Source organism: Chroicocephalus ridibundus, chromosome 4, assembly GCF_963924245.1.
Source record: "Chroicocephalus ridibundus chromosome 4, bChrRid1.1, whole genome shotgun sequence".
Taxonomy (NCBI): domain Eukaryota; kingdom Metazoa; phylum Chordata; class Aves; order Charadriiformes; family Laridae; genus Chroicocephalus; species Chroicocephalus ridibundus.
Window position 1 is genome coordinate 20,503,106 of NC_086287.1, and position 14,880 is coordinate 20,517,985.

The 14,880-nt window shown below is 44.1% G+C and overlaps 2 protein-coding genes across 8 annotated transcripts in view; one reads left to right on the forward strand and one right to left on the reverse strand.

The window, feature by feature from the left end:
- TSPAN4 (tetraspanin 4) overlaps nt 1-9,135 on the reverse strand; it is a 471,022-nt gene extending 461,887 nt beyond the window's left edge. For 3 of the 7 annotated variants that reach the window (XM_063331350.1, XM_063331343.1, XM_063331345.1), the window contains exon 1: nt 8,938-9,065. The gene's annotated coding sequence lies outside the window, so the exon portion shown is untranslated. Of the gene's footprint in view, nt 1-8,937 lie in introns of all 7 variants that reach the window. The other 4 variants (XM_063331344.1, XM_063331346.1, XM_063331349.1 and 1 more) reach the window with 3 other exon arrangements.
- A 23-nt stretch (nt 9,136-9,158) lies between these two features.
- On the forward strand, nt 9,159-14,001 carry POLR2L (RNA polymerase II, I and III subunit L). The gene is made up of 3 exons (XM_063331352.1): nt 9,159-9,300; nt 9,832-9,939; nt 13,548-14,001. The coding sequence occupies exons 2-3, from the start codon at nt 9,845-9,847 to the stop codon at nt 13,654-13,656; spliced, it is 204 nt and encodes a 67-aa protein (XP_063187422.1). The 5' UTR covers nt 9,159-9,300; nt 9,832-9,844; the 3' UTR covers nt 13,657-14,001.
- The last annotated feature ends 879 nt before the right edge of the window (nt 14,002-14,880 follow it).

The following is a 14,880-nucleotide window of genomic DNA, read 5'->3' on the forward strand; positions in this document are numbered from 1 at the left end:
TCTCAATACAAACAGAAAAAGCTATCTTTCAGAATACAAGAACTTTCTTTAATATCAAGCTTTTTAGCTTCTCTATGGAGAATGGCAAATGTCATAAATCAAGAAAAGAAGTGAAGCAGCTTGACAAGGTCATACAAGAGACCTGCAGGAAAAAGCCCTGTCTGGGGGGATGTCCCAGGAAAGAGAAGCCATGTCCATTCGCTCAGCATGCCACTCATCAGGCCAGGGGGATGCAAGGTGGAAAGATGTCTTTCTTTTATGCCTCCTTGAGAGAGCGCCAATTTAACGGATCAAAGTAATTTGTGAGTCCTCAAAATACTCAGCATATCCTAATGGAGATGGGGAAAATGCTCTCCAAATAGCTTTGGGGAGAGCAGAAGTATATATAGTTAAGTACCATTTTAGATCAGGCAGGGATTTGAAAGCAAGCTGCAAACAAAACTGCAGCCTTGATCTCGATGTTCTTTTTACTTAGGCCAAAAATGAATGCAAAACCTCAACCAAACCCATCAGTCCCTGGGCACAGCTCAAGCAGCCTATTGTTCCAAAAGGATTTATCAATCACTACAGACAACCCTCTCTGATCAGGTCATATGATTGAAGGCTTTACTTTATTATTCCCTCACACCACCACCAAGCAAAGCAGCAGCAGCATATCAGATCAGACAAAGGAACTGCTGCCCTTCAGAACAGACTCCTGAATAACTGCTCCCTGATGTGCACGCGTGTGTGATTTAGCTGTGCGCAGTGGGAATGCAAGAGTAACGTGCCACGTGTGCCATTATTTACTGAGTGTAAAGAGGCAACATAACCGAAAACAACCAGGACGTTCAGAAGTCAAGTTAGTCTTGTATCTCGAGTTTATTAAAACTTCATGATTATTTAACCCGGTATGTTGCAGCATTCTCAAGTACTATAAACATGCTGAAGAGTGCTAGAACTGACGGGTAGAGGCAAGAGATGATGGAAAACTCAGTGAAAGCTAGATCTCGACAATGCGGTGCCAGCTCCAACATACTGTGTTTCACCAATGTGCAGGCCTCAGGGCTTCTCTGCAGCAAGCTAAAGCCCCTTCCTCAACTTTCTAGTCCTGAGGCTACTGCACCCCACAGTTCCCCAACCCTCAGCTACTCCAGTGCCACTGTGTTGTGATTAAAATGCTGTAACTGGCTCTTGAATGAAAGAGAAATTCACCTGCAAGCAAAACCGCTTTAAAATCCATATTCATAAAGAATGTTTGAGGATGTACAGGCATCTCCCCCTTTACCCACTGAAACAGTTCCTAGTCTTTCATACAAAACATGCCGTAATTTCTTCCTTTCCTGCAGAGCAGTCACTGTGCATGTGTCTACCACTGTATTACCTCAGTATTTTTTTCCAGAAGCGCTTCTCTAACAAAAAGGAATTCACTCGTACAAAGCAAACTGTTTTGCTTCTGCAAAATTTCATTTGAGAATCCACAGTTAAAGTGCAGGACCCCTATGGTTACCAGTTCTGCAGTGTGATAGCTTCAGCATCCCTTGTGAGATGAAGCATGTCACCTTAATGCATCCTTAAGGTGAGAGAACAACCAAGCTGATTGGCTTCATCACCCTAAGGACACACAAAGTGACATACTTAATCTGATGAGAGACGCTAAAGCAGTGCCTCTTAATATTTTATAAAACATTTGGCTGTTTTTAATTTTAAAAACAGCAGCTCAATAAACAAAGCAATGGAATGTTCCCTGTAGATAGCAAAATGATAGGTGCACAGCAGCCCACTCATCTGAGTGGTAACATGATATCCTCTGCGTTGACTGTTCTCCCCATGACCACGCTGGAAGCCCTGTACAGTGGAAGGTCTCAGGCTGTGCACACCAACATGGACTTTCCCAGAAATAGCTGTCTTTCACCAGGGCACAGCACATAGCCGGGGTAGCTTTGGAGCTGATTTAGGACATCCAGCTTCCATACAGGACCTTAATCTGGACACAGCAGGTTGCCATGCTCAAGCCGAGTAAGCCGTTTTAATCAGAAAAACTGCATTTTCTTTCCTACCTGGTCAATTCTGGAACAAGACTACAGCTGCAGACTTTCATGAAACATAAAATGCAAGCATCTCACTGTATTACTACTGCACACTTGCTTTAAGCTTACCTGCTTTCTTAAGAAGCCATTACTGGCCACCATCAGAGACAAGATACTCAGCAAGATGGATCTTTGCTCCTACTTATAACCACCATCACCATCTTTTATTCCCACTCCCATGAAGGCTTGCAGGATGAAAGACTGGACAGAAGACAAATGGAAGGAAAAGCCCAGGCATCAAGTTTAAATACAGACATAAGCATCCCCAAAAGGCCCAAAGGACAGCCTTCAGCAGAGCCTGCTCTTTAATTCTTGTTCCAAATACATCCATCATCACTTATGAGAGCAACAGAAATAAAACTTCAAAAATAAGTTAGAAAAAAACCAAAACATTCCTTTTCATTGGAGTTCAGAGACTCATAGATGCCAGGGCGAACTACTATAAGAGGACTGGTTTGCTACAGCCTCTTCAAATAGAGATAAATCTTAATGGGAGAGGACCTGCTTATACACCCAGAGAAAAAAGCATCCGGACAAAGACAGGAAGTACATCAGAGACAAAAGCACATCCATGAGCTCAATGGGAATGCACATACTGCTTTCACCATGGAAGGACAATACCTTGGGGCTCCTCACTTCAATTGACAAGTTCTGGCCTCACCTCAACTTCACAGTCCATCCTTTACTCTGTAAGGAAAGAGTCTACAGAAATGAAAAGCATTATCCCAAGAAAGGGGATTATTTTGTCATCTGAGGACACTTGCATGGAAAAGCAGAGCTGATGGGCAGCTCCTGTGATCTTTCTGATTAAAATGCTGCCTCAGGATATTACTCTCCCCCCTACCCAACATGAAACAGTCAATTAGGCTGATATATTCATGTAATAAAGGCTTTTTCTTATAAAATATGTCAATCCAAGACTGGCAAACATTATTCTTTTGCCTTGAAGTGACCTTACTGAAATATGACAGATAAAACCAGTATCAAACTAGTTAAATACTGACATCTGAGGAAGCAGAGAAGTGAGGAAGTAGATGGGTGTTTTTTCCAATCCCTTCTCAGTGCTTTTTAAATAAAAGATAAATTTAAAAAAGAGATGCAGTAGGAGGAGTTAAGGATGATAAGCCATTTCCATGAAGGGCTATGTTACCTTTGCATTATTAATTTTGTATACAAATACATATATGTATATATGTACACATACATACACAAAACTACACTCACCTGCCACCTACAGTAACCTCTGCAGGTACAATTGCATATTAAACCAAACAGCACAAAATTCTATTCATGGCATCAGACACAATGGTGTCTGATGATCATTATGATGACATGACCATCAACAGACGATTCTTGACTAGCCCCTTATACTAAGGAACCTTACACCACGTAAAAAAGGCCACTATTAAAACAAAAACTGCCTTTGTGCAGCACCCATCCCTAGCCAGAACACCTCAGCTCTCACTTCTAAGCACAACCAGGATCACTCTGAAAATGGTCCAGCTATGCTTCTCCGTAGCAATGCCCTGCCTCCAAGGGCCCAGTGCAAATGGGGGGGACACCTGAAATAGCACTCAAGCAGCAGGGAAGGCTCCATAAATACTAGAAACTTGCTGAACACCACCACTGCTCACCATCTCCTCTCAGTTTGTTAGCAGGAGCAATTTCTAGCTATGTCACAGAGATCGTTAAAGATATCTTTATGAATACACGAACCCTGTCAGAGTCCCAAGTATAGAGCACCATCCCAGCATCCTAACTCCTGTCCACTGAAGCAGAGCAAAGTCTCTGCCCCACAAAAATAACAAGATAAAATCTCTGCCCTCATCTCAAGTAACAGGCAGTGATCTCTACATCTAACACAAGGACACCTTAAATGGTTTTATGGAAAAACATTTGCATATTTGGACGCATCTATGGGACTTCCTCACACACTCTATTTAGCATAGACATCTGTTACTCAATATATATATTTCATATAAATCCCACCCTCTGAATCCTTTCCATTGGCTGTCACTAATGAAGCTTTGTGTGCAAAACCAAGTGCATTTTGCCCCCATTAGGAAGCCAATTACAGCAGGAAAAACAAGCAATTAACAAGGTGTAAAATAAACATCCTGCCACCTGCCTTTTAATAACAACCCCACTTCAAACAAGTCACAGTTTCAGCACAGCTTTCACAATTGGCAACTGATATTATATATGTATTTATGCAGCAGCTGCTCTTCATTGCAACAAATATTACAGGCTTACCAGATAAGGTCAGCATATTTAAAAAAATATATAGCAAGTATTAAACCCTGCTTTGAGGCCCCAAATGTTGCTTTTAATGAAATCAGCAGCATCAAGCTTGTCTGGTATTACAGTGAAGCTGCAGTCACATCCCCAGCTTAGAGAGGTTTCTCTTCATTTCTACTTACTTAGCAGCTTCTGTATTTGTTTCACTAAATCCAGGGGCCTGAGCAGCTATTAAACAGCATGCAGGGCAACTAAACAATGCAAAGCTCTACAGAGTAGACAAATCTTTCCTCCTTCCATCATTCCTGCCTCTCCTTCTTCACTTTCTCCACCTCCCTACCATCACATATAAAGCTATATCCAGTTGCAGGGGTGGGGCACATAATGGGGCAGAAAGCCACCCACCCAAAAAATCAAGGGGAAAACAAATCAAGATTCCAGCCTAGCCTTTGCTCCTCGAGCCTACAAGCTTTAGAAGGAAAGGATGGAAGTCATTCCAAAGTCACACTAGCCAGCTCCAGAGGGAGCCACTTTTCTTTCCCTGTTGTGGAACGGGATGAATGACACACTTTTGAGTAGTTAACTAGGACTAGAGAAAGCCCAACAGTAAATTTGCAGGATTTAATAGACTTGGAGATGTGGAGAATATGCCTGAGAAAACAGCAGCCAAGCTTCATCTTGCCTTTTTTGTTTTTTTAATCTTCCCCTCTCAGCCTGGCTCTCGACTGCTACATATTTATTCATTAAGTTTTCCATGTCACATTTCAGTTCCTGACTAATGTCCTATTTAATCACTCATTTCAAGATTCATGCAAGTCTCTTTCTCTTAGAGTTCTTCTCTCTCCATCTTTGTTGAGATCTGAGGAGTACACCACTGAATACGGTACCATGAACTGTTGTAGTCATGTACGTGATTCTGAGGTGTTAGTCAGAGATGGAGTGAAAATTGATAACGTTCTTTCTCTAAATAACCACAGAAAGCAACCGGAAGCTGAGCTTTTAACTCCAAACAGAGCCAACAGGACTATCCACAGGTTTATAGAAGGTTACAAATCATGACCAATAGTACCAAAACAATCCTTCACTGAAGAGTTCTTCTAAAAGGTCCTGGATTTAAATAACAATTCAGTACCCTTGAATACAACTGCCACCCAACTGGCAAATCAGATCTTAAAAGACCCAAGTCTTCAGTTCTGGCAATTATCTACATGTATGCAGAAACAAGGAAGTCAGAAGAAGGGGAACAACCACAGATGGGAGAAGCAGTGTAAGGTGAAAAGTCTCCAGACTCATCAGGGTGCACACCTAAACTGACCTACTGCAACCCACAAAACAAAACAAAAAATTCTCAGCCACTGGTTTCTCACGCTACCAGTACTACAGCAGAGATCCCACGACTCCTTCCTACAGCCCTAATTACAGAGACAAGGTCACAAAAGACACAGTCTGCCAGCATAAGCTGCAGGAGGTCATATGGCCACTCAAGCTATAAAAGTATTTTAAGAGTAGTTCAGTCAGTCAGGTCACTTAACTGACTTCTTTTGGGGGTTGTTTTTAGAACAAACAGCAATATTTTCCCTTATATTTTCTGGATGGGAGAACAGGAAGCAGGATCTACTCGTTAGTCACCAGTCTAGGATTTCAGTACTCATCACTAACAATGCCATGGAGGGGCCATACCTAGCTGCATTTTGTAGGTCTAAATCCACCAAAAAAAAAATGCCAAGAACAAGCCTCAACCCAACAGTGACACTGAGATAGAACACCATCAGCTTTCAAAAGTTGTTCAGATCACAGGAAGAAGTCCTGTACTGGATTAACCAAGAAGTGGGATATATTATCTGAATGCCCCACAACAAAGCCTCACATGACAGAAGCTGTTCCAGACACACATCAGAAAAGCAGTCCACAGTTCTCAAACTTACTTCAACTCAGTAAGTTCTAGGGAAGTCTCTTCTACTCAATGCTAAGGAGTGCTCTGATGGGTTTCCTAACCACCAGGCTGTCTGAAGGCCCAAAGAATCAGCAGTTCAGGGACTGCTGCTTGTTGAAGGTGGTAAGAGACCAGAAATGTGACAAGAACTTACTGTGAGAAAGACCCATGCAGTTCTAGGATTAGTTCTAGGAGATAGGGCTCCAATTCTTGCAATTCTTCTTCAAAGGATGCTTAAAGGGACCAAATTCTCCAATTCTGCCAGTCCTCATCTCTCTTCAGAAGGATGGTTGAAGAGACCAAATTTGACTAAATACTAAACAGCAACAGCTGAGTGTCAGCAGTACCCACAGTACCCAGCTCACCTGAAAAAGAGGAGTTGAAAGGTGGCATGCCACAAATGGCTCACTGTGCAGTCACCCCTATGAGCTACAGTCCATAAAACACTGACTCTGATTCCTAAGTCACATGTGTGCACATCCCTCCCAACTCTTTTAAACAGACTTCTGCGGTTTGGCAAACGGTCAGATTAAACAGAGGATACATGAAGTTGAGCAGAGAATGTTCTCAGTATGTAGCAGTCTCTCCAAGTCATAGATCATAAAAATCCTTATATTTTCTAGGATCAAAGAAGCTACAGCCATTAAAGACGTATTAGTTCATTAAGCCATTCACCCAGCCAAAGCAGGTTATCCAGAAAAGACGTAACAAAGTTAAAGTAATACTGTGAGAACAAGCTGAGCAAAATTTTTTTTTAAAAAAAAAGATGTTATGCAAAGTCAGATATGAGTACTAGGTCTGAAAGTTGAAATTCAGTTTTGTTTTTAAGAAATAAGCAAGCACATTTCTGCAAGGCAGCTATAAGACACGAACCTACATCTAATGATGTGGCTCTGCCATGAAGCCCCTGTGACAGCCCCTCTTTCGCACTCCCAATTGCAAATTTCCATCTCCAGACACAAATGCCTTTCAGTGCACAGTTCAGTAAGAAAATTACTTTGGAGCCCTGGCGCTGAAAATGCATCAAAGCACAATCTCCAAATTCTCACACACCCCACCCCCGAAAAAAGAAAAAAAAAAGATATCAAAGGAGAAAAAGAAAAGACAGAGTTTGGCTCCCGCTGGCCTACGATAACAATAACGATAATAATCTAGAGATCGCGGGAGGTTCATCTACCATGCATGCCAAGTCAATTCGCGCCATTCACAACTGTGTATAATTGTTCCTGGGACTGCAAAAATTACTGTATTTTCACCAGCAATCAGAATTGTAAAAATGCTTTCAAACAACCTCAAACCCTTATTTGTTAAAACAAAACTATTTGCTCTTTTACGGTTCAAGTTAGGTCTGGCATTTCTGTGCAGAGGGTCAATAATCCAGTCGTTCAAAAAATAGTCACGAAAGACGTATTAACATAAGCTGTGCATTAAGACACAATTATTTATATGCCTGACAGTAATGGCTCTGCGCTGTGCACTGTATCAACTCACGGATACTTTAGCAGGAAAATAAAACACTTTTGGAGAATTTCTGCTCTGCCCAAGGACACTTAACATAACGCTAACGCTGTACCAAGAGAACAATAAGGACTGACAGTGTTCCGACTAATGCTTCATCGCAGAGTCTCCAGAACAGCCGTGTCTGTCCCTAAAGTTTGTAGCCATCACAGCGTGCTTCCCTTTGCTAAGCACACATAGCCTGGCCTAACGCTTCCCCAATCTTTAGATTAATGAAATACAGGTAAACAATTTCAAGATGCATTTACCCTCAGCTACCAAACCTCCCCGGCTTAGGGTACCCGGTAAAATCAGTTGGTTTGCCTCCAACCAGCCGCTGCCCCGCGAGTAAGGGGAACTTCCCTCGCCCCTCAGACACCGGGGAAAACGCTCCTTTTCATGCGGCGGCGCTGCACCCGAACAGCCGGCGATGCCTCAAGGGTAGCTCTGCTGAACGGCTTTCCTTTTTATTTTAGCCGTACACAGGTCGCAGCAAGACGGAGCAACGCGAAAAGTTAAACGGGACAGGAAAGCGTCAAGTCCAATCCGACCCGAGTTTTAACAACTCCCGGCAAACCTGCGGCCACGACGGCGCCCACAACTTGACTGGAGGGCGGGTTCGCCTTCAAAGGCATAAACACTGTCCACAGCAACGAAAAAACCCCTCGGGACGCGCGGCGGGAAGGCGGAGCGGGGTACAAAGCCGGCCGGCAGCCGCTCCTGCCTTCCCCCGCCTGAGGGAGCGCGAACAGCCGCGGGGAAATAGCCCCGAAAGGGGCGGCGGCGCCGCTGCTCCAGAGAAGACGCGACACTGCAACAACCGCCGCCGCGAGCCGACCGCTGGGGAGGGGGGTCCCAACGGCCGCCGCGAGCCGACCGCTGGGGAGGGGGGTCCCAACCGCCGCCCCCCGCTCCCCCTACGAATCCCCTCACGCCTTCCCTCGGTCGGCCGGCCGCCCGCCCCTCAGCCAAGGCGGTGGGGGGCTCTGCCCAGTGCGGGGACAGGCTCTCCAGCCGCGGAGCCCCTGCCCCAGGAGGGAGTGGACCGGCGGGCGGGCTGCCGCGGGGCACCCCGACTCCGTCCCACAGCCCTGCCCGCCGGGGTCCCCCCCGCGCCCGCCGCCCCCCCCGCCAGATAGGGCTGGCGGGCACCGGGCTACAGCCACCAGTTGCGCTTCCCGCGCCGGACGGCTCCAGTACCTCAGCCGGGATGGGATGAGAAGTCTCGCCGCTGCAAAAGCCCTCTCGCAATGCAACAAGTGCCCACCCACCCAGGAACGAGAAGGAGGAGCAGGGGCGGGCGCCGCGCTCGCTCTCTCGGTGGCTCGCACCGCCGGTGCTGCCGCTCCGCGCTCCCGGCGCCCCAGCTGCCACTCAGCGCGCCACACGCGAAACGCGAAAACGAGCCCGCCCCGCGCGAGCAGTCTCTTGGGCCACCCGGGACGCCGTACGCTCGGCCGCTACCACCCCGCCGCTCTGCGCGGAAACGGGGGTGCGTCGGACCGCCTTCCTCCGCCCCGCCGCGCTGGTAGCGCCCTGGCAGCCGTTAGGGGAGCCGTTACGGTAGGAGTCGCCTCAGCGCCGCGACTAGGAGGCGTCTCGGGGGGCTGCGGTCTCCACAGCGCCTCGGTGGGACTGGGCGTCTCCTCGGGGGGAGTTTGCGGGGCGGACTGGGGCCGGTCTCCTCCGGTGAGGCCTGGCCCGGCGAGCGAGGCCTCCGCCTCGGGCTCCCCTCGCCTTACGACCGCCTCTTACGCCCCCTCTAGGCCCGTTTCTGCCGGCCGTGGGGCAGGGGTAGCCCGCTCCCGGGCTCGGGCTCAGGCCGGTTTTCCAGTCGGAGAGTACTGGGAGCCCCCGGCCCAGCGCTGCTGTCCCCCCGCCGCTGTTCGGCACCGCCTCGCGATGGTGGCGAGGCGCGATCTATTGCGCTGCTGTAACTCAGCACCTCCGTAACGCGGCCTTTACCTTACTGTCGCGCAGCCTCTTGAGCTGCCGTTTGAGACTTGTACAAGTTCTGAATTTCCTTTCTTATATTTGAATGTGGTATTTAGTCATTTTGCTGAGGTGTGATACTGAATTTTTTAATGTTAACAGCTACAGTGCAAAAATGATCATCCCAGTCAGATGCTTCACGTGTGGCAAAATAGTTGGAAACAAGTGGGAAGCTTATCTTGGCCTTCTGCAAGCAGAATATACAGAAGGGTGGGTATTATCTCTGAATGTTCTTTGACTCAGGCTTTAGATGAGATTGCACAGTGCATAAGGTATATAAATGCAGGATCATGGCATTACAAAGTAGCTGTAAAGAGGCTAAAAACTACAGATGTGTTCTGAGGCTAACTATTTAACCAGAGGTTAGAAATTATAATAGGTAAGCAAGTACTTGTTTCCCTACTGAATCTTTCTGGGTAGTAGTATGGAAGTTACCAAGTCATAACCTTTATACCCAAAACTCAAATATTTGAGTCTCAGACATTTAAATCTGGGTGGAATGGGAAGGAAACAAACAAGCAGTACAGTTAACTTTGACACCAATGTTTGTTTTTTTAAAGGGGAGAGAATGAAGACTGTACAAGTGTAAGAAGTAACTAATGTTGTTAACAATATATACCTCTTCAAGGTTTTCTTAAAAGCATTTCATATTCGCTACCCAAAATTGCTAACCTTACTTGAAAACACTGGTTTGCGGGGGGGAAGGGGAAGTTTAACTTCTCTAGATACCTGACTGATAGTCCTAATAATTCTATTTTAAGAAGTCTGTGCATGCTTTGCATAGCCAGAGTTGTCTTCCAGTAGTGTGAGGAGGTTCCTGTGATGGGACTACTGCAGAAGGGTTTGAGAAGGTAACTCTTGAGAAATATTTACCTTGTCATCAAGTATGAAGGGAAAAAAAAATGGATGTTTGCAATTCTAAGGAGTGGGGAAAAAAAAAAAGTGTTCGAAGTTTGGGAGACTTCCCTAAGTGATATTGAAACTCTTAAGTAGAAAGAAAGAGTATTTGCTTTGCATTCAAATGGTTAGGTTTACTAATAGGTTTTTAAGTGGACTTATGTCTATGAACTATCATAGGAATGTGTATTAACAATATGGATTTCACTGCCTTTTCTTTAAAGTAAATCTGAAAACATGGGTTAGGATGCTGTTTTGTGAAATGTTAAACAATGGAGCATAGAACAAACAGGGAAAGAAGGCTTTGGTTTTTGAGCCTCATCTAAACTTGCAGGAAGTTGTGATTAGTCTCTGTCCTTCTCACTGCTTGATGTAGCGTTTGTAGGGAAAAGATGTCCTGTCCCCCCATCATTTATCAGTTTACTTAAAATCTGTCCAGTGAAAATGATTCAATACTTTTCCTAAATCTCATTACTTCTGTGAGTGGCCTTTTTGGAATGCATTTACATCCCAGAACCTGTCAAACATAGCGGAGTAAAATATTGCAGCTGCTAAACTAAAGGTATTTTGAAAGTTCCTACCAAAAAAAGGGGGGGTTTGTTTCATTTATGGAGTTAAAAACATTAAAATAGTAGAGGTTGCTAATAATTTCTCACCAATACTGAAATTTATTAGAGCTAATCTGGTAGCACTTCTGACTTATTTATGAAGTATTACATTTTAATATTTTTCTTGTCTTCATTGTTCTTCCGCTTTTGTATGGGACAGGAAGATGTACATTGTTATTGATAAATGTTCGCTTAAAAACAATTGCTGTTGTCACTGGTGTGATTCTTGGACACCTGTTAAACTAATGCAATTATGGTATTGTAAGATCAGAAGCAGAGTTTACAAATACCGAACAGGTAAAATCTTAGTGGAGTGTCAGAATCACTATTAATGGTGGCTTAAGAAATGGATGGACAAATGGAAGAAATAAACTTGTCGAAACAATTTGTCGTTAAAGAAGACCCACACCTTTCTGTTTGTCTCTTAAAATTGCTCTTTTTTCAGAAGTTCTTGGAAACTAGAGGAAAAGGGAAATATAACTGAAGTTGTTTTAGCTGAAACGTATAGTATGATTCCTAAAGTTGTGGTTACCGTTAGTATTTTGCATCTTTGGCAACTGCATTTGAAAGTTTGGAACTTTCCAGATAGCTCTTAAAACTTACATATCAACAAGACATCAAATGATTTTGTTCTCAAGTGTTTTGGAAAGTTTAGATATCACATGATATTATTTATAAACATTCTTTTTAAAAAATACGCTGTTCGTATACTTCCCTTAAATAACTTTTACAAGTGCTAGTACTAAAATGAATAGCCCAGCTATTTAAGCCCTTGAAGAACTGTTGATAGGTACAAGGACTAATTGATGTCATCAGAGAAGCTGCTGGGGTTTGACTCCATACAGTTAGACTGTACTGCTTGAAATCAAACAAACTTTTACCATGGTCCAGCTTATGCAGCAGCTTCCTTTCAGTCATTTGTACTTTTGAAAAGTATCTGTCGGCTTTCTCCAACAGGAGGATTACAGGTTTCAGGAAAATACATTTGTTCTAAGCAAGTGCATCATACAGATCTAAAGACCTGAGATCAGTCCTATTTCATGAATGTCAAATTCTGAAAGAGTATCAGACTGGCTTTATGGTTAATAAGTTGGTGGATAGTGTCACTTACCTTCAAGAGGTCTGATAGAGATAGCCATTGAAGACACATGCAGTGGTTTAGGCTAGGATGACTCATACGTTCTCTACCCAACCGTAAGAATCTCGAGCAGTCACTCAGAAGGCATTAAGCGGACAGACTGTAAAACACAAATTTCTTGTTGAGTAGTCTGCACATCCTTATTTGTATATTTGTGGGGAACAGGTTGTATAACTGAATGCTTTCTTATATAGCAACTGGAAAGGATTTTTAGCCTTCCTTAGAATTAACATCCTGTCCATACATGGGGTAGTTTGCATTTTGAGTTATTTTAGTTTCTGTATATCTTTCAGCCTTTTAATGTGGCTTGTGAAGTAGGGAAGCTTGTACCTTGTGAAGTAGGCAAGTATCTTTCTCAGTTTACAGAAACGTTATAAAAGTGCTTAGAGATGCTCACAATAGCATGGATAACAGTGCTTAGAGATGCCATTCCTTATTCTTGTGTCAGGAGGCTGTCTAGTACCTTCGTGCTACCTTCTACCATACAATTAGCAGGAGCTGTAGCCAGCACTGGTAATTACGAACTGTCCAGGATTTTAGGAGTGGAAATGACTTCCTGTGTTTCCAAACGGTGTTCCTGTTACTACATTCACACCTCTTGATTGATCAGATTTTTAACCAGATCAGCTCCTCTCTTTTCTACAGACTGGTGTTTGTAAGAGGAAGACTGAGTTACTGTAATTAAATAATTGAGGTTAGAAATGTACCATATTTTAAGTCTCTTACCATCTGTGAAGACTAAAATTTTGTTTCCAAAACCAGAATACTTGCATTTCACTTAACCTTGCTGTTTCATGACCAAATATGCCCTCACAAGTGGGGTAGTGCAGAAGAGGAAATTCATAAGAGTTGGTCTGTTACAATTCTGTTCCTATGGGATTTGTGCAGACTTACCTCTGAAAGTTTGGTAGTTGTGTCAGCTGGATGCCTTCTTCAGCAGAAGACTGTGTGCTCCTGCAGGCCAGAGAACAGGCAAATACCCTGTCAACGGCAGTAAATGGAAAAGAATATTAACAGCATATGCTAAATTTCTGTTTCTTAGTTTGAACTGCAAACAAGTTTTCCTCTATGACTAAGCTCAAAGTAATCAGTATGTTGCTTAGGAACGCTTACAAGTGGTTCTGACTCACTTCATCCATTATTTTTTTTTTACTGTTGTTCTTGTTCATTAATAGAGATGCCCTGGATGCCCTTGGTTTGAAGAGATACTGCTGCCGCAGAATGCTCCTAGCTCACGTGGATCTGATTGAGAAGCTTTTGAATTATGCACCCCTGGAGAAATGAGCTGAAAAAAGTACCATGCTGCAAGCCGCGTGGAACGTATCTCTAATTCTAGACTTGAAACTGGACTTCAGGCAGTAAAGGATGAAAGCCACCTGTAGTGCAACCATTGAGAGATGTTTACCTTCTGGAGAAAATGCTGCCCCGAGCCACAAACGTCTTTCAAGAAAACAAAGGAAAGATGAAGTCCACTTAACCAAGATTTGGAGATTAAATTAGAAGTTTGGATGCTTCTTTTTAAATCTGTGTTTGGAGATGTTTTGTGAGCGTTTAGATGCTTCTACCAGCAAGCTTAAATGTTTGTTCATGTAGAAAAATTATTATATTTCATTAAAACTTTGAAATAAATGCGGTCTTTCCCTGTACCTTTTTTACAGTTTCTGGATAGAGTTAAGGTATGCTTGGGTCTTGCCATTTGCTTGTGCTGGTTACTTTGAGGCTAGGAGTACCGCTAAGTAATCAGTTCAGTGTTTTGCACTAGGCAGGTAAGGGCATTAGAAACGTAGGACTGAAGCTCAAGGTTCCAGCAACAGGGAGTTGAAAGCTTCCAGAGACAGCAGAGTGCACTTTCCACTGCAATTAAAGTCAACTTGCGCTCTCTACCCCAGTTCTTATAAAACACTGGGGCTGCTGTATTGTAAAAAAAACAGTGAATCAGATGGTGCAGTGCATTTCACTTAGGTAAAACATGTCAAGTGTTCCTGCGGAAAGCACTGGATGTGAGATTTTTACGCACGCTGGTGTGAACAGGATTAAAGTCTTGATCTTGCCAAGCACCTGCACCACTCTGTAGCTGGTACGCAGACAAGCTTTCCGCTTGTTACTCATTTCGTTGGCTTCACGTTGTGCTGCGCGTGCAGTGTGGTACTGCCTGGCCAAATGGAGAGTGCTCTGTCTTCTCCTGGTGGAACGAAATGCTGTGAGGTCAGCTGCACATGTGGGGCTCGTGAAGGTGACCCGCGCCCGGAGACAGGCACTGACCCTGCCACAAGGTCTCACCTTCCCGTCGCACTATTGGCTTGGAAGCTGGACCACGTTGCACGCTGTTCTCTGACATCCAGAAAATGCATCATTTCAGGGAGGGTGCACAGGCAGACACACACACCTTACCTGAAAATGAAGGTCAATTCCTACATCAGGATTCTGTTCAAATGCAGCATTAGCCCATATGCAAATGTGGGACAAATCATTATAGCAGCCTTATAGGAAAACAGGGCGGAACAGGTG

Coding starts and splice junctions, on each gene's coding strand:
- POLR2L (XM_063331352.1), top strand. CDS start 9,845: ATGATCATCCCAGTCAGATGCTTCACGTGTGGCAAAATAGTTGGAAAC. Junction 9,940..13,547: donor CAAGCAGAATATACAGAAGG/GTGGGTATTATC, acceptor GTTCATTAATAG/AGATGCCCTGGATGCCCTTG.